The 20,616-nt window shown below is 41.2% G+C and overlaps 1 protein-coding gene and 1 pseudogene across 2 annotated transcripts; both read right to left on the reverse strand.

The window, feature by feature from the left end:
• Positions 1–5,490: 5,490 nt before the first annotated feature.
• On the reverse strand, positions 5,491–6,415 carry LOC308092797 (beta-1,3-galactosyltransferase 2-like; annotated as a pseudogene). The gene has a single exon. The product of its transcript is annotated as a beta-1,3-galactosyltransferase 2-like (transcript).
• A 4,834-nt stretch (positions 6,416–11,249) lies between these two features.
• Positions 11,250–12,538, reverse strand: LOC308093902 (beta-1,3-galactosyltransferase 2-like). The gene has a single exon (XM_080440298.1). It carries the CDS (start codon positions 12,393–12,395, stop codon positions 11,256–11,258), a length of 1,140 nt encoding a protein of 379 aa, XP_080296424.1. The 5' UTR covers positions 12,396–12,538; the 3' UTR covers positions 11,250–11,255.
• Positions 12,539–20,616: the final 8,078 nt, after the last annotated feature.

The following is a 20,616-nucleotide window of genomic DNA, read 5'->3' on the forward strand; positions in this document are numbered from 1 at the left end:
GTCCTGTAGCAAAATAGTGATTCTTTGCAATTTTTCCAAAAGGATTAACTCAAATGCCATCCACCGTTCTCTCACATGACATAAGCTGGACATCATTTGTAAAAAAAATAATCTTTGGCTTTGTTCCTTGTCATTAATAAAAAGTCACAGAGCCATCAAATGATGGCTTAGTTTTAAAAGTGTATGTTGAGTGGAATTGCATGTAAAATGTATCTTGGATGATTAAAACTCAGGATGAACTTAATCACAAGATGTTCGAGATGAAACAGGGTATGTTGCCATTTGAAAAGGCTCTAAATATTCTACTGCAAAACACAAGAGAAAACCACTACTGTCCCGGGACTTACAAGCTGTAATCGTAATTTATTGTCCTTCGCACGAGTGTGTCGCTTGCCAAAAACAACTGAGACAATCAGTTATTTTTGGCAAGCGTCAATATCCTATGAATCAGGTTGTAGCCTACTCTGTTTCAGAGATGTCTCTCTCTGTCCATTTCTATCCCAACGTGGATGATTTGGATGTTTTTTAATAACTCAAGTCTTAACTAGTTTATCAACTCAAATATTTCCCATGATAACTGTCTCTCTGACAGCTTCCCACTGTGAGTTCTTACCGACATTATTAGCCAAAAAATAAGGTTAGGCTATTTTATGATACCATCCCATCCCATCCCATATATATATATATATATATATATATATATATATATATATATACATGCACGCAAGCACGCACGCACGCACGCAACGCACACACACACACACACACACACACACACACACACACACACACACACACACACACACACACACACACACACACACACATATATATATATATATATATATATATATATATATATATATATATATATATATATATATATATATATATATATATATAACCTACAGTACCAGCAGCCACCTATACATACTGTAGTAGTGCTAGTAGTATTAAGAAACTGGGTGCAATCAACTGTAGTCCAAATTCAGTGTGTATATATATATATACACACACAATATACAATATGCAAATGATATAAATGTATTTGGCTATTTGGACTGGCCAAAAACACAAATATAGGCTACAGTGTTTCCTAAAACTATAGAGCTGCTCGTTGTTCAAAATATATCAGTTTCGGGATATTTCTATTTCATATTCTTAGTCCTGAAAACATGTTTGTTTGTTTGTTAGTTTTTCCATATGAGTGGAGTATTTAACCACTTAGAGCCCAGCATTGGTATTGTGAGGAACGCTTTCACTGAAAATAGCAGATCGACAAGCTCACAGAGGCGTTGCGTCTCGCATTGTGAGCTTGTCGATTGGCTATTTTCAGTGAAAGCTTTCCCCACAATAACAGAAAACAGAAAAGACACTAGTATCGAGCCCATGGGGGACTCTGGTTTAAATCTTACCTGTACCTGGTACATGCTCAGATGTTTGAGCCGCTGTAGAGTGTAGCGTCACGGGGCTGGCGGCTGGAGCAGGGAGCTGTCCGGTAACAACCGGTGCTGAAGAGCAGGGAGCTGTCCTGTAACAACCGGTGCTGAAGTCGGGACTTCTGGGAGATGCAAACTGTCACTCTTTATAACATCTGCTCCAGAACCGGTCCGTGTCCCGTTGGTTTACACACCCAACCCGAAACCAGGACGTGGTGGTTACACACTCTTTAGGGCTTTATCAATCCCAACACATCACCTTTAAACCGGATCCTGTTAAATGTTACTCTCATATATCTGAAAAAAAAAAAAAAAAAAACACGGTCCCTTTGACAGCCGCCACTTATCAAGTCCAACCCGAAAGCAACCAGGTCCCGTTCGCAACCGTCACAGCATCGGCGCTTCCCTTTTAGCCTTTTAGAACGGATGTTATTTCAAATCCTCCGACAAGTCAAACGGTGTTATTGTCCATGCCGTGTTTTCAATGGCATCGTGTGTCTGTTGTCTTCTGTCGACGGACGGCGAGGACGGACAGGAACAGAATGAGCCCCAAACGTCCCGTCTCGTGCATCCCATCCCATTCCCATCCATACCCTTGCCTGCCTCACGTGCCCCACTTCCAGGCGTTACGTTCAAACTGGTGACATGTGGAATTCTGTGACTCCCATGGTCACTGTAGGCTGTTGATTGTTATAGCCTATTTTCCGAACCAGGACTATCTTGAGAATGAAAATGACATAAATACATACATAGGCTAAATAAATGAATGAATATGTTAAATAAATAAATCTATGGACACAAGGGACTTCATTTCATGCTTAACATCTGGCTAATCGAAATACACCTACAACCAATTTGCGTTGCTTGTAACCAGAACCCGAACTTATCATTACCCATAAGTGCCATCAGAATTATGTGACAGCTGGCTGGACTGTGACTTAAAAATAAAAAACATAAAAACACCAACCAAATTATTTTCAGTTGACTTGATGCAGATGCCCTCCTCTCACCTTATAGTGCAACTAAACTTTTGCTGAAGATGAAAAACAGCGGCCTCTGGGGTCAATGAATAATATAGGTCACCATTTTCGTCCTAACACCGGATTGAGAGCGAGAGGCTGACCCTAAGCAACGTGAGAAACACTATCACCACTAGATGGTCTTTAGAAGATGGTACAGAGTAAAGGAATTTGCGCAAATTGCTGATAAAAAAGAAAACACCTTGCAACTTGATTAATTAGCTGCTGCAGGCCTGTGTTGTGGAGATTAAATATTTCCTTGGTGAGAGAATGAAGAATTGCAACTAAATGTCTTTTAGTACAAATGTATTTAATACAATAGATAACAATACAATAATGATAATGAAAAGATTTAATGAATGCAATGACAATCTAAATCAAATACATAGTGGCTCAATTGCAATTGCAGAGGAAGGGTAGTGCATGCACATGAAGTGCCCAGGTGCAGGACAAGTAACAAAACATAAAATAAAGATAAGGTCCACACACTGGCAAAAGAAAATGCTCCACTAGCTGTTTATTGTTTCAAAGTCTCAATCACACACAGAACATTTTTTATCCCCGATAAAGATCTATGTGTGATCAAATGGTTGAAACTAGCATTAAACAGTTTATTTTTGCCAGTATGCAGACCTTATTTTTATTCCATCAATTGCAACTGCAACAACTTAATTTCAGCAGATACTGTATTAAAGTTAACCATGTTGTTTAATGTTCAAATAGATATTTTTGGTCTAGAGGCTTTGAAGGACAAAAATGTATTGATTGAATACTTTATTAGTCAGAAATGCAAACAGGACGAGGTAGTCGGAGTCGGACATTTAAGCTAAAAGGATAACACAAAAAAAGTCCTGCAGGGACTTTTTTTTGCCATTGTGGACCTATGTATTCAATTCCTCAACATAGTATAAAAATAACACAATAATACATGTCATCAACAAATACAAAACACATGTTTAAGTGATGGTGTCAGGTCATTCGACATTTTGGTGGCAGAGTAGAAGAATGAGAATTTCCCCATGTTTGTTCTATATTTGGGTAGTAGATCATTGTCGCTCTCTCTAGTGTTGTGGCTGTGGGTGTCACTCACTTTGGAGAAGTACTTAGTCAGGTATGAGGGTATTGAGGGCACTGTCTCTTTGACTATCTTAAATAGCAATCCCATTTTTTATTTCTTAACCCTGTCTTCTACCCTGAGCCATCCCCCAAAAATGTGTTGGATAACCGCAATACTTTCCCCAAAAAACGCTCGCCCCCATTTTTTTCGTGGACCAGCATAAGGTTAGAAATAAGTTTAGGGTTAGACATAGTTTTACTGAGGTCGAGTTTAGGAATAAGGTTAGGTTTTGGCACCGTTTTACTGAGGTAACGTTTAGGAATAAATATTCCTAAACGTAACCTCAGTAAAACTATGCCTAAACCTAACCTTAAGGTTAAGGTAAACTTACGGTTAGGTTTAGGCATAGTTTTACTGAGGTTACGTTTAAGAATACCAGGTGAATACCGTCGGATTTGCCCGGGGGGGACTGTGTTTTGGGGCGAGCGTTTTGGTATTCCCGAGAAGTAGTCGAATCAGTTTGTTTTGGGAGGTCTTGTTTTGAGTGCACGGGGATCTCATTTTAGATAAGCCAAGTGCTTTTATGAGCGATCCAGTTTAGAGGACCTTGTATTGTGAATTGTATACTTCCATGTACTTTTACCTTGTCTTTCTAAATAAAGTATTCAATCAATCAGTCTGAAGATTAGTTTTAAGTGACATTGAGATGTTGGAGAACCAAGAGGTGCAAGTAAAAGTGGCATTGAATGAGGGCTCTGTCAAGAGCACTTTTGTTGACAAAAGAGGAAATTCTGCCCAATTTCTTTTTAATTTGATTTACTTTCGATGCAATTATTTATTTATTATTTACTTTTGATCCTATCAGTTTGTTGTCAAGAATAATGTCAAGCCCAAATAGGTAACCTCTTCTTTGCTTGAGATTACTATAATGTCAACTCTGACCTTTAAATCATTTGTATTTACATTACTAAGGGAATGTTTTGACCCAAAAAGAATGGATTCCGTCTTACCAAGGTGTAATGACAGTTTGTCATCAAAGAGCCAAGTATGGATTTTACTGAATTCAGGACTGAGAGCCTCCATAACTTGCATTTTGTCCTCCCCCGAAACTAGGATTGCTGAGTTATCATCGAACAAGAACAACTTGCAGTTACAGGCTGCTTTCATTCACTGCTTTAATATCACTAGGTCAGCCCTCGTGATATTAAAGCATCATAGGGTAACTTTTTTTTAATGAAAACATTTTAATTGTGTCCGATCTGTATAGTTTACTATGTAAATACAACATATAATTGGGGTGGTTGTATTTTGTCTCCCTGCTCTTCTATTGAGACATTTAGAATGTGTCAAAGGTCATGTCTCACCTAAACACAGGATCTGACAAGAATTATGACCTGATGGTCAAGATTCAATGTATACCCTGAGCAAGCAGGCCGGCTCTATTAGCTCAATCAATGGTAAAAAATCCAGCACTTGCGAATGAAACCGGTTGAAATCCAGGGTAGAAGAGGAAAGTTACATAGTGCTGCTTTAACTAAACAACAACTATTGTGTATATAGTAAGCTTGAATGTATATCATACACCATATCCACTACTGTTACATACCAACAAAAATCATTATAAAATCTAATTTGGTAACACTTTACTTAAAGGTCGGGTCTATAATGCATTATAATTGACCAATTTGGCAGCAATTATGAAGTGTTATAACACTTGATACTTATAAAGCATTATAAAATGCCTTATAATGTGTTATGGTTATGGTTATAAAGCATTATGAGTATTAATGAGCATTTCTAAATCTGATTATACAGGGTTATGAGCAGATTATAATGCCTTAAGTAAGTAAGTATGTTCATGATGCGTTATACACATAGGATGCATAGCAACTAGCAAGTGCTACCTCTAAGGTTAATAATTGTGGTAACGGCCCACGGTACACAGCATAACCGCGGTGAAGCAGTTATTGTCCCCAGTCCTAGGCGTTGATACAGATGTTGTTCTGCAGGTCGTGCCAGTACTTGAGCAGCTCACTGGGTTGAAACGCGTGGGACGTGATCAGGTTGCTGTACTTGCAGCTGGAGTAGGGCACTCGAGTAGGGCCGTTGAACAGGAACTTGTTGGGCGGCGGTGTGGGCTCGATCCGTAGCTTGGCCAGGCAGATCCCCACATACACATCCTTGATATGCAGGTGGTGAATGCTCAGAGAGGCTCGGTAGATTTTCGCCGCCAAGCCTCCGGAGAACACGTAACCCGAACCTGAGCCGTAGGCGGGGTACTCCTTACCCGGGTACAGCTCCGGGGACATGTACCACTTACTGTTTTTGTCTCGGATCGGTAAGTACTTAGGATTAGGATTCGGGTCTGAGCAGCTTGTGGATGAGTTAATTGGTGTTGACAAACATGTCACCGTCAGTTTTCATTACAAATCTGGCCCGTGGACAATGCATGGCCACCCAGTTCATCCCCATCAGTGTCTTTATAGTCAGGTTGTAGTAGGTATCCAAGAAGTCCTGCTGAAGGATATCGTGGTGCCTCAGGTTCTCGACTCCAAGTTCATCTGATGTTGGCGCCCCGGCTCGCCTTCACTCGCCCCCAGCAGGAACAGCCGGATGATTCCTAGGCCTGGAGCGAGGCTCTCATTACCCCACGTCTGCCGTATGGCGTCCCGTGCCTCTACCTCAGAGACACAGGTGGTTATCAGCAACACCAGGAATGGTTGTGCTTTTCTGGCTGGGCATTTGTTTGCCTCGTTAATGATGTAGGGGTACGGCCCGGGAGACAGCATGCCAGAGGAGTCATCTGCATCTTTCCCGAATCTGATGTTATTATGCTGTTGCTGGTGGCTCCGGTTTCCTGTTGCTTTATAGGTGGAGTCCCAATAGACCAGAAAGACCATGACTCCCAGGAGCGAGAGGAAAAACAGGAGTACAAGGCACTGATGTGTCCTCCACCGCATAGCGTCCAGCTGCTTTGTGGGACACATTGGTCAGGGAAGTTGCAAGCAGCTTCTCACAGCTGCAGTTCTCCCGAGGGACTCTCGGAGCCAGTAATTGTTCTCTGGGTGTCACCAGAAAATACTAATCTAATTCTGCTAGTTGTGAATGAACCCTCCTCCTTTATTATGGGTGGTGACAGTGACGGCCCTGAGGAATTTTGGCCCTAGGCAGGATTTTACTTGGTGCACATGGCACGGGCTGTTGCATGTTCATTGTGCATGCATATTTGTGTATAGTCATGTTATACTTTGCTGTACCAAGAGATTAATAAACCGGTTTCTGCACATATCTAGGGATGAATGCAGCACTCCGTTACTTGGAATGCATCCTTCTAACAATACAGGTTGAGTATTGTTATAAAACAATAAACGGATTTGGAAACATACCAAGCCTCGCCTCTGACGTTTTTAAATCTAGTTCCTCATGCAACGCGTGTGTGTTTCCCCCCCAGATTCATCTTATGGAGGCCATCACCCCTGCCCACACATGCACACGCACACGCACACGCACACGCACACGCGCGTGCACACGCACGCACGCACGCACGCACGCACGCACGCACGCACGCACGCACGCACGCACGCACGCACGCACGCACGCACGCACGCACGCACGCACACACACGCACACGCACACACACACACACACACACACACACACACACACACACACACACACACAGACACACACACACACACACACACAGCTGACTCACTTATCAATGCACATTCATTAAGTCGTTGATCAGCTCTGACAGTATATTTGTCTCCGCCAGGCCGAAAGACATGGCGAGAGAGTATGTTTTGCCCCCTGTCTGTCCGTCCGTCCGTGTGTGTGTATGTGTGTGTGTGTGTGTGTGTGTGTGTGTGTGTGTGTGTGTGTGTGTGTGTGTGTGTGTGTGTGTGTGTGTGTGTGTGTGTGTTGTGTGTGTGTGTGTGTGTGTGTGTGTGTGTGTGTGTGTGTGTGTGTGTGTCCGTCTGTGAACATCTAATCTCCGGCACCGTTGGCTTGATCGCAGCGAAACTCTGCACACACACTCCCTGGATGCCATTTCAGAACCTCTGCCCCAAAATGTTCACATGGGCCTGTTATAGCGCCACCAGGAGGCCGCTTTTTGCAAAACACATTTTTTGACAGTACTGGACAGATTTTGTCCAAACGTCACGCAAATCGGTACACAGTATCTCTATAGTCATTAAACAAAACAAAATTTTCAGATTTTTCATATTCCATCCTGATTGGCTCAAAATGGCTTCCAAAGTTTGCAGAAGTGCACTGTGTTGAACAAAATGACTCAAATCATGAACACAGCATGCAATTTCCGTGAAATTTTGCACGTACATTCCCACTAGGCCGAGGAAGAAATGCCACTTCAATGTTTTCACATCAGCCTCATGGTGGCGCTATAACAGGCCGATTCGTGTTTTTACCCGTAACTGCACCGATCTGTTTACAACTTTGTATGCGCACTCCCAACAGGTCAAGGAAAAACCTTTGCCCTGCATTTTTCACATCTGCCTTTTATAGCGCCACCAGGAGGCCGACTTATGTAAAACACATTTTTGGATATTACTCCTTCAGATTGTATCCAAATTTAACATAAATCGTTACACATGATCTCTATAGTCATGAGATCAAGACGGATCTGTTTGATTTTTCATATTCCATCCTGATTGGCTACGATTGACATCTAAAGTTTGCAGGAATGGCCCGTATTGAACTAAATGCCGCAAATCATGAACACATTGTCCGATTGCCGTGAAACTTTGCACGCACATTCACACTACGTTGAGGAACAAATGCCACCCTTTCAACATTGCCCTATTATAGCGCCACCAGGAGGCCGACTTTTACAAAACTTAATTCATCACGCAAACCGGCACACATTATCTCTATAGTCAAGTGACACTCACCTACCTGACCTGGCGGAGACCTGTGCTCCGAGGAGCACTTTTTCTAGTTTACTCATTGGGTACAATTGTGTATAGCTTTACATTAACCAATTGGCAATGGCTGCAGGTAAATCCTTCCCAGGGTCTGAAATTGACTTCAAATGAAAGACATCCTGTTTCTTCAAATTACAGGATAATCGGGTCTTAGCCAGGAAATGGCTCATGTTAAAATTCTGGTCTGACGGGCTTCTTCTCCATGTGGAGTATATGACATTTTCCTCTTCTCACATGTGAACCGGGCTGAATTCCACAGTGTCTGTGGAGCATTTGGGAAGATTGTGGACAGAGATAGGGAGGCTGGCCTGAGAGTATTTATCCACTTTGATCATCCCACAGGCTTAACCATTTTCATCAGCGTCCTTATTTTGGGCAAACATTTTCCAAAAAACACCACAGGTGTTGTGAGCTTGTAGATCAGTAATTTTCGCTATTTGTCATACAACAAAATATATATCATATTTGAACTGTATGAGGACCCCCCCCAACATAATCATATTGTAATTGTAACATCCGTGATGATCGCGACCCTTAAAAATTGGTCCGCGACCCACATATGGGTCCCGACCCAGGGGCCTACTGGGGTTTGCCTAGGGCCTCCTGATCCCTAAGCACTGCCCTGGTGCCATCAGAATTATGTGACAGCTGGCTGGACTGTAACTTAGAAATAAAAACCCCAAAAACACCAACCAATTTATTTTCAGTTGACTTGATGCCCTCCTCTCACCTTATAGTGCAACTAAACTTTTGCCGAAGATGCAAAACAGCGGCCTCTGGGGTCAGTGAATAATATAGGTCACCATTTTCGCCCTAACACCGGATTGAGAGCGAGAGGCTGACCCTAAGCAACGTGAGAAACACTATCACCACTAGATGGTCTTTAGAAGATGGTACAGAGTAAAATAATTTGCGCAAATTGCTGATAGAAAAGAAAAAACCTTGCAACTTGATTAATTCTGCTGCAGGCCTGTGTTGCGGATATTAAATATTTCCTTGGTGAGAGAATGAAGAATTGCAACTAAATATATTTTACTACAATGTACAAATGTATTTGATACAATAGATAACAATACAATAATGATAATGAAAAGATTGAATTAATGCAATGACAATCTATATCAAATAAATAGTGGCACAAATGCAATTGCAGAGGAAGGGTAGTGCATGCACATCAACTGCCTAGGTGCAGGACAAACAACAAAACATAAAATAAAGACACACACACACTGGCAAAAAGAAAATGCTCCACTGTTTATTGTTTCAAAGTTTCAATCACACACAGATCAGAAATGTTTAATTTTTTCAAATCCCTGACAAAGATTTGTGTGTGATCTGGTCTTGAGGCTTTGATGGACAAAATAATTCTTCAAAGGTGTTTGTTTGATTGATTGATTGATTGATTGATCTTAAATACCAATCCCATTTTTTTTTTCTTAACCCTATCTTCTACCCTGAGACAACCCCCAAAAATGTGGTGGAATTAGGTGGGTCATAGCCTCGATCTCCAGGCTTTTATTTTTTATTTTTGCTAAAATATAAGAGCCTGGAATAGGAAGTGTTTCATTTCCCCAACCAGCCAGAGTGCAGTGGGCGTCGCTCCAAATATTGTGACGTCAGGGCTCTCAATGGTACACATTGGGAAGGAGGAGGGACATCGGGCGGGGCTGGGGGCTGGCGGATAGATCGGTGAACCAATGGGATCTCACAGAATTTTTCTCCGGAGATTTTGAACCCGCCCCTCTATGCCAGATATGAGACACGCTAGGGCAGCCTAGGTGGGTCATGGGCTTTAGGCCGAGAAGGATAACGGGAAGCCCCAAAACATGCTCGCTCCCATTTTTTCCGTGGACCAGCGGTTCTTGTATTCTTTGTGTGTTTTACTGAGGATCAGGTTAGAAATAAGTTTAGGGTCTCTGTCAAGAGCACTTTTGATGACAAAAGAGGAAATTCTGCAAAAAAAATCGTGTTCTATGATTTACTTTTGATGCAATTATTTATTATTATTTACTTTTGATCCCTTTTGTTGTCAAGAATAATATCCAGCCCAAATAGGTAACCTCTTCTTTGCTTGAGATTACTATGTCAACTCTGACCTTGAAATCATTTGCATTTACATTACTAATATTTTGACCCAAAAATAATGGATTCCGTCTTACCAAGGTGTAATGACAGTTTTTTTTTATCAGAAAGCCAAGTACAGATTTTACTGAGTTCAGAACTGAGAGCTTCCACAACTTGCATTTTGTCCCCACGCGAGGCCACGGATTGCTGAGTCAGCAAACAAGAACAACTTGTTCAGCCAGTGGGTAACTTTTTTTTTCAATGAGTACATACATTTTTTCCCCAATCTTTATGGTTTAGTATGTAAATACAACATAACTTATGTAATTGGGGTGGTTGTATTTTGTCTCCCTGCTCTTCTAGTGAGACATTTAGATTGTGTCACCTAGACACAGGATTTGACACGAATTTTGACCTGATGGTCAAGATTCAATTTATAACCCGAGCAAGCAGGCCGGCTCTATTAGCTCAATGGTATAAAAAAGGAAAATCAGCACATGCAAATGAAACCAGTTCAAACCCAGGGTAGAAGAGAAAAGTGCTGCTTTAACTAAACAACAAACTGTGTATATGGTAAGCTTAGAAATGTATATCACACACCATATCCGCTGTAACTTACCAGCAAAAATAATAATCATAATCATTATGAAATCAAATTTAAATAATTGCGGTAACGGCCCAAGGTAGCCTATACATCATTACCGCGGTGAAGCAGTTATTGTCCCCAGCCCTATGCGTTGATGCAGTTCTTCAGGTCGGGCCAGTACTTGAGCAGCTCACTGGGTTGAACCCAGTGGGACGTGATCAGGTTGCTGTACTTGCAGCTGGAGTAGGGCACTCGCCAGGCGTGGAACAGCTGGTTGGGCGGCCATGTGGTCTCGATCCGTAGCTCGGCCAGGCAGATCCCCACGTACACATCCTCCAAATGCAGGCGCCGAATGCTCAGAGAGGCTTGGTAGATTTTCGTTGCCAAGTCTCCGGAGAACACGTAACCCGTCCCGGAGCAGAAGGTGGGGTACCTCTCACCTGGGTACTCCTCCAGGGACATGTACCACTTATTGTTTTTGTCTCGGAACGGTGCAGCGCCGCTAATGACATATCCTGTGAAGTAGTTCTTCTTGGGACTCAGTTCGGGTCTGAGCAGCTTGTGGATGAGGTAATCGGTGTTGACAAACATGTCAGTGTCAGTTTTCATAACATAGCTGGCTTGTGGACAATGCATGACCACCCAGTTCATCCCCATCAGTGTCTTTATAGTCAGGTTGTTGTAGGTATCCAAGAAGTCCTGCTGAAGGATATCGTGGTGCCTCTGGCTCTCGGACTCCAAGGTCTTCTGCTGTAGGCGCCCCAGCTCGCCTTTATTCGCCCCCAGCAGGAACAGCCGGATGAGGCCTGGAACGAGGCTCTCATTGCCCCACGTCTGCCGTATGGCGTCCCGTGCCTCTACTTGACGAGCCTCTGTGGTTATCAGCAACACCAGGAATGGTTGTGCTTTTCCCTCTGGACATTTGTTTACCTCGTTAATGATGTAGGGGTACGGCCCGGGGGACAGCATGCCACTTGGAACGCCCTCTTCACTTTGGCTGGCATTAGCTGCCAGAGAGTTCTCCAGACCTGCCTCCCCCCGAGGAGAGGAGTCATCTGCATCTTTCTTGAATGTGATGTTATTATGCTGTTGCTGGTGGTTCTGGTTTCCTGTTGCCTTACTGTTGAAGTGTAGCCCACTGCCTCCATAGCCCACGGGAAGCTCTCTCCACCATGGCAAACCCGCGAGGCCCGGCAACCAGTCCCAATAGACCAGAAAGACCATGAGCCCCAGGAGCGAGAGGAGATACAGGAGTACACGGCACTGACGTGTCCTCCACTGCATGGTGTCCAGCTGCTCCGTGGGACCTTTAATCCACTTGGACCTCAGTTACATTGGTCAGGGAAGTTGCAAGCAGCTTCTCACAGCTGAATAAAGCGTGCAGGTAATGTGACAGCAGTTCTCCCGAGGGACTCTCTCTGAGCCAGTGCTTGTTCTCTGGGTGTCACCAGAAAATACAAATCTAATTTTGCCAGTTGTGACTGGACCCTCCTCCTATGGGTGGTGAGAGTGACGGCCCTGAGGAATTGTGTGCCCTAGGCAGGATTTTACCTGGTCAAAATACAGGATAATCGGGTCTTAGCCAGGAAATGGCTCATTTAAAAATTCCGGTCTGACGGGCTTCTTCTCCATGTGGAGTATATGACAGCTTCCTCTTCTCACATGCTTAACCATTTTCACCAGCGTCCTTATTTTAGGCAAATATTTTCCCAAAAACACCACGGGTGTTGTGAGTTTGTAGATCAGTCATTTTCGCTATTTGTCATACAAAAAAATATATATCATATTTGAACCGAGGACCCCCCAACATAATCATATTTGAGCTGGGGACCCCCCAACATAATCATATTTGAACTGGGGACCATCCAAAATAATCATATTTGATCTGTGGACCCCCCACCCTGACAGACACTTGAATTGTAGGAGTTGAGGCATTATTTAGTTTGACCCTGTTCCACAGATAATATTTTGATAATAGCCGATCTACAAGCTCACAGTGCCTCGCATTCGTGAGCTTTTAAAAAAAATCCAAAATACTGCCTCTTTCTTATATTATTTGACAATTTGGCCAATGTTTGACCAGTTTTTTGTATAGTTTGTTGATAACTTCTGATGCAGTAATGGTGTTTTTTCATTTTCATTTAGCATGTGCAGTTTGCACATGCGCTTTTTGCACTTACTGTAGGTAGTTTTTGATCTTATACATGTTTTATTATTAAGCAGCTTAGTTTCTAACATAACAATGAGTCTAAATGTGGAATTACTGAGACTGTAGCTGCTGTGTTGGTTTTATAGCGCACAATGAATTTCACGTGCCTTTTACTTGTAAATGGTATTGTTGACAATAAAGTTGAACCTTGAACCTTGAACCTTGTTTTTCAGGTATTAGGCATTGAAAGTCCTTACATTTTCACTTTACTGTCATCTGTGGGGACCCCCCTGGGGGTCCCGACCCACAGGTTTCGAACCACTGCACTAGCTGGGGCACAACCACAGGTGTTGCAGGTTACGTGAACAGTCTGGCCAGTGCCAGGCTAGTTCCAGGTTATCGTACCGTCCAGCCACCTGCAAAGGAACACACAGGCCATGCAACCCCAGACAGCAGACAGGTCATCGCAGATGGCCATAAATATATTGTTCGGACTCTGAAGTATTGGAGACATGACGCCCTATCTTACCCCTTATGCCTAAACCTTTTTGGATTTTCTTTTACTATTTTTAAAAACATTTTAAAATAGTGAATGTTTAATGTTTTTCAAAATATAAAAAAATGGCAAAAAACTTTAGTCATAAGGAGTAAGGCGGCGCAGAGATAGCGCCCCAAATTGTATCTTCACGTCAATGTGAACTGTATCTTCACCTTATTAACTGACTCATATATTGACCATAAATTGCACGTTCGTGGTCACAAATCATATGTCAGGTAGAAGTTCATGAGTGCTAAAGAAAAAAGAAAGAACCTGTAAAGGTACTCCTTTTAGAAAGGCCACCTAACTAGAAAACAATACACAAATGGATAATGAGGCAAATAGAAAAGCGAAAAAACATTCATGACAGTTATGGCATTTTTCTGTCACGTGAGGTACCCCAGTAGAGGAAGCATTCATTTTTACTTAATATGTTGCATAGAACAGTGGTTCTATATAACATATTACACCAAAGCAGACCTGCACACGCGAGCGCGCACGCATGCACGAACACACACAAAGAGTGGATTTCGGTTTGAATAAAGATTACGTTTAAAATATTTCTGCTTACTACTGGGCTCAGCAAATTAATGTTTAGAAATAAAAAAGGGAGAGTGTGGAGTGTTCCAGCCTGTATGTGCGATTGTCACATCACAGGTACAGTACAGGTGTAAAGAACTTCTCTTTTTTTCATGGGCGCTCCATCATTTTGTAGTTTGTCATAAATAGAGAGGGAAAAGAGGCAGAGAAGAGCAGGAGAGAAAAGAAAAACAAAACAGGATAGAAACTAGCTCAAATAATCAAAAACAGATTATGTACATACTATATATACAGGTAGCATAATGTATGTACATATGCATCATATTGTAGGATGCAGAACCAAACAACCCCCACTTTGAGAACCACTTTTCAATGTAGTCGTGGGTAGCTTATTCATTGATTAATGACCGGTTTCACTGTAAATTATTCCTCTTCTTAACTGGACTAGAAGCCAGGGCAGTGGAACTGCTGTAAATAGATGTGTGTGCTACCAGTCTGAGTCACCATGCAGGCTCATCCTGTTCAGAACAAAGACGCGTAATTTCACTGATTAGCAGCACAACTTCAACCAGAGGTGAAGGAGCTAATCAGTGCATCACCTGGCATAGTGACATGATCACTTTGGCGTCAGCCGATGTAACCGGCTCCGGGCAATAATCGAGAAATCAGCCTTCATTTTTCCAAAGGGGCCACTTTATTTTTCAACACCCCTATATCAAGCAAATGCTCACCTATACAATAAACAACAACTTTGAAAAAGTCTACAATTTTGCACCAACAACAACACATAAAATTATAGCATCATGATGTCTCAATGTAATGTTGCCATCTCAACGGCGGGAGAAAAAAAAAAGAAAAAAGTACTGCGCACATAACAGGCCTTCACTTAATGACATCACAGTCAAGATGGAAAGTGGGGCCCCCACGCATATGGGTGGATTTTTTTTTGTTATTCCTTGAAGTCTGTATTTTAAGATTCTGTCAGGTAACAATGAAATAATGTCCCATGGGGTTCATTTTAACCCTTTACTACACAAATCCTGAACCCAAACCAGAAAATGGAAAAAGTTTAAAAGAGCACAACTTTACAGAGACACAACCTACAGAGACAAATGTGTTTATCCCCCATACAATTTGGACCCAAGGAATTCAATGAAGTGGTTATTATTCAGATTCAAGCACATCAGGACAAAAACCGGGAAAAGAACGAAGCCGAAAATGTTCAGATAATATATATAATTCAGTTTTGACTAAATACTTTTAAGATTCTAACAGGTACCAGGCACCAGGTACTGTACATTCTAACTGTTCAGATTACGGCCCTCTTCATCACTTACTCCTGAGAATAATTCTCAGGACTGCGCACGCTTCCATAATTCTGCAAACTGTGACCGTTGTTGTGTCTACCGGCTCCACCGCTAACACACACGCACACACACACACACACACACACACACGCATGCACACGCACACGCACACAGGACCTTATTTCTTAACCTTTAATCAGTCCAAACAGTAAAATATCAAAAAAATCGATAATCTGAACATTGAAACTATATAGGATGCCAGGTCTACAAATGTACCTGGGATATACATAACTTCTAATTTACATTTTAGCCTTTGCATAAGCCTGCAAGGTTGTCAAGGCTAGGGCAATTGCTATGCTTGTTCAACAACTCTTATGAATGTGTAGTGTGGTGAAGTAAGTAAGTAAGTATGTATGTACATTTTATTTGTATGGCACTTCTCACAGAGAGAACTCACAAAGTGCTTTACATACAACAAATAAAGACAGACACACACACACACACACACACACACACACACACACACACACACACACACACACACACACACACACACACACACACACACACACACACACACACACACACACACACACACACACACACACACACACACTTACAAATCAGAGGTGTCGGCTCACTTGGGCAACTGCCCAGGCAGTAAAGATCCTGCCCAGTCTAGCTGCTGAAACTCGTGAGCCAGATTTGCCAGATTTTTTTTTACAAATCAACATAACAACAACATTAGCAGCCCCTCACCCCTGTCGATACTAAGGGAACGGCACACGGTGCATGCACATTTTCTGTTGTAGCCAACCACAGCAAGTCGCCTTTGTTTTCAAATTGCCCTCATTTGCAATTCGACCAAACAGGTTTCGAACAAGAGTCAGGTGTGACAATGATTAACGCATCATTTTAAACCAGACAGTAGACTGTCAACTTGGTGAGTTGAATGCCACGTTCCAAAATGACTCTTATATGGTTTCATGACATCTGCTAGTGTGTTCCTAACAACTCCCCGTGCTGATGCAACTGAAATGGTAAAAACTCTCAATGTCTCTGGCAGTGTTTTTGGAGTAACAGTTAAAGAACAGCAGCTTGATTAATTTTGGACCCACCTTGCAATCAAAGAACGCAAGGGTGATAAATTTTACTCACTAATTAAGGTTTTGGATGCGTGGCAAGCTGGCACTTTCTCCAGTGTCCATTGTTTCTTAAACGCATTGATAACACTGTCTGCCAATGACCACATGCAGCGTTGAACGTCTATTTTCCAGTGTAAGCAGAATCAAAAGTGCAAGCAGAGGTACAATGACAACCTCTCGCCTAAATAGTCTATGTCTCCTGGCGACATTTTCAAGTGCAAGCCCCGTTGTATTGTGCTGTAAACTAGGCTGCTATATGTTTGCAGTGCACTGTATTTGATTTGTTAATTTTGCTGTTGTAAACACACTTTTGAGAATTAAAAAAACAACAAAGAATTTTCGCGGACCAGCGGTTCTTGTATTCTTGTATTTGTTTTACTGAGGATAAGGTTAGAAATACGTTTAGAGTTAGGCATAGTTTTACTGAGGTTACGTTTCGGAATAAGGTTAGGTTTAGGCATAGTTTACTAAGGTTACGTTTAGGAATACCAGGTGAATATTGCGCATGCGTCCGCAATAACGCTATCAGGATCAGATTATTAGATATTATCAGATATTAGAAGTATATTGGGTTTAGTACCAAAGAAGTTTTACTCTGGGAGAGTGAAATCAGACTCCTCCATTCATTGCACCGACCCAAGTTTATATATTTGTATATATATAATATATATATATATATATATATATATATATATATATATATATATATATATATATATATATATATATATATATATATACATATACATATACACACACACACACACACACACACACACACACACACACACACACACACACACACACACACACACACACACACACACACACAATGGGTTCATTGTCAGTGAATGTGTTTTGATGTATTGTCCTGGGTTATTGTAAATTTGAAGTGTGATATTTTTGGATTCAATTCTTTCTTTGAATAATTGATTGTGGTTCATTGAATACTAAACTGAACTGGTTTAATACTGCAACTAAGTTGCATACAGTGTTAAGTCTGTCTGAGTAGTTGGGTCACCCTAAAATGTAAAACTCTCAGATTAGACAATCTTGAGAAAGTGATTTATTGGGATCCCGGTATACCTCATTATTATTTATTGTTTAATGTTTGTGCGCATTGTTTTATTTTTGTTTTACTGTTTCATATTCATTCAATCTATATCAAATTTGAGCCGGCCAAGTCAAAGTGATTTGCATCTGGTCTCATTATTTACCCGTCTGGCTCTAGTAGACAAACCTAACTAGTCCAACTTCTAACCCCACACTCCATTCAGACAAACCATATTGTGGTGAAAAAACTTAATGCTCAGATTTTTTGCTTAAGTAAAAGTTTCAATACCACAATGTAGATGTACTTTACTTGAGTAAAAGTATAAAAGTATGGCCATCAAAATGTACTTAAAGTAGCAAAAGTAAAAGTACTCATTAGTCATTACGCAGAATGTCCCATTTCATACCTTTTCAAAATGTATAAACATCTTATGAGAATAGCAGATCTACAAGCTGCACAAAGTGGTTAATGTATGTTTTGTGATATAATTCAAATCTACAAAGTAACTATTAACTAAAGTAATATTCAAGTAATACTCAGGTAAAGTAAAGATACTTCAAACTAGTACTTGAGTAAATGTACGTCGTTACTTTCCACCACTGCAAACCATATCAATGTGTACTCATTTCAGAATACAGTTATATGAGAATAGAACTGTTATGATGAACACTAAATTAATAATTAATTAGTTGGTCGAAACACCAGTGGCATTGAAACAGACCCGATCAATTACAGAATAGTAGGCCTATATGGATGAGTAACATTATAATAAAAAGAAAAAAAAAGAAACACAGTAGCCTCAATTTATCCTTGCCAGGCCCAATGAGCAAAAGAAAGAAAAACTGAAGAGATGTTAAAGCGCTTCACAGTCCCTAACTCAGAGGAAACGGGTCAATCGTGTTGCTAATTTGTTCAAACAAGAGGAGGATTAAGACCAGTGAACTGAGAAATTAACTTTCTCTACTCTCTCACCTGGGGATTCCAGCCGCACTGATTTACAACATCTGTCTGTGCGTGTGCTGGTGAGGACTCACTCTATCAGCCTGCCTGTCAGTCAATGAATGGTCTGCTTTAATTAAATAACATTATTATCACATAATGGAAAAGACCCCGCTGTTGTTTATAGCAGTCTGACGCACCGAGATGCAAAATGACCTCACATCCTTGTCTATTGGTTCAAAACAGGTGTGTTAGGCATCTATCTATGTCTATATAAATAGATCATGCTCTGGACAGAGATATAGGAGTTTAAAATTGAAAAGAGCTCGCTCTAGAAGGAATTTTGTTCACTCTGTCATTGCAGCAATAATGGTGGTGTAAGTGATATTTTGGTTTTGTTAAAAAGCTCTATATTCTGATAGCAATAATAACAGCAAAAGTGTGAGTGTTTTGTTTAGTAACAGGGCAAGATATTCTCCCTCTCAAGTAGTACTTCTCTCCAGCTCTATAGTAAACAGAAAATACAATTTAATGTCGAGATACCAATTTTAACAGGAGAGAGATCTCACAACATGTCCGTACATGGACAAACATGTCTGTGGCAAGACTTGTCTATGTCCGTGGCACTTTTAATATTTTTTTTATTACGAAAAGTATATTTTTTCATTATAATGTAAAAACATTAAAAAATATATTCAAAATCTAATAAATCTAATCTAATGTTATGGATAGACTCGTGTTGGAGAAGAGATCCAGTAGAACTAAACGACAAGTCATTTTATGTTTGGTTGTGCTCGGGTGTTGCACTCTGAAAATAACCGATCTACAAGCTATTAGATTGGCTATTTTCAGCATGCAACCAAGTGTAAAATCAGCCATTACAACGCCATCGAGACACCGCCAAAATACTTTTTAGTCGACTGGTGGATCTGCTACTTTTGATGCTTTTGTGTGATGCCGTGTAGTGTGATCAATCATTGATCATACAGGGCATTAATTTAGGAAAAAACTAAAAAAGTTAAAATATGGACAGCAGCGATTTATATTATGCCCCTGCTCAGGCATTGCATATTGATACAGCTTCCCTTTGAATGACCGACTCACCACTGCAGACTTTATTCCCAGGTAGGAGGCCTGCTCTGGCAACCTGCAGGCTTACACACTGCTATACTTTAACCCAGGGACTACCAACCTGTGACCGCGGTGGGCTGTGCGGACATTGCAAGTGGGCCCCCAAATAACTGGCAAAACAAAGATGTTTTTTTGTTAAAAGGTGAAAGCTCTATATTCTGATGGCTATAGACTAGAGTGTTTGTTCAGTAACAGGGGTCTCCCCGTTCAGCCCTCTAATAAACAAAAAGTAAATTTTCAAGTGGGCTGCTAATTTCAGCCAATCAGGAGAGAGTTTTTGATTGATTGAATACTTTGACCCCTTGTTTATCCTGTATTGGATACAGGATAAACCAATTCATACAGTTTATCCTGTGTGAGTTCTCTGTTCTGGTTGGATAAAATTGGTATCCTGACCTGAAAATGCCTTTTCTGTTCACTAAAGAGCTGGAGAGACAGGGGGACTCACAAACACTCTAAAGCGATATAGAGCTATTTAAGTCTTATCTTCTGACCACTTAACATGGCAGCCATCCGGCTGCACCTAATCCTATTTACTCTGTATAAATCATGCCTGCAGAAAAAATCATACATGCATGTTATGTAACTCCGTGGTGCCGCTGCCAAGAGGTAAACTAAATTACTATGAGCTCCATTTTATACGTAAACGTGTGACAGTGTCACACTCACATGAAAATAGCAGCATAGTTTTATGTGTGTTTG

This window comes from Gymnoscopelus braueri, assembly GCF_963280865.1.
Source record: "Gymnoscopelus braueri genome assembly, chromosome: 10".
Lineage (NCBI taxonomy): Eukaryota > Metazoa > Chordata > Actinopteri > Myctophiformes > Myctophidae > Gymnoscopelus > Gymnoscopelus braueri.

Excerpts from the sequence above, each read along its gene's own strand:
- LOC308093902 (XM_080440298.1), bottom strand. The coding sequence starts at position 12,395 with ATGCAGTGGAGGACACGTCAGTGCCGTGTACTCCTGTATCTCCTCTCG.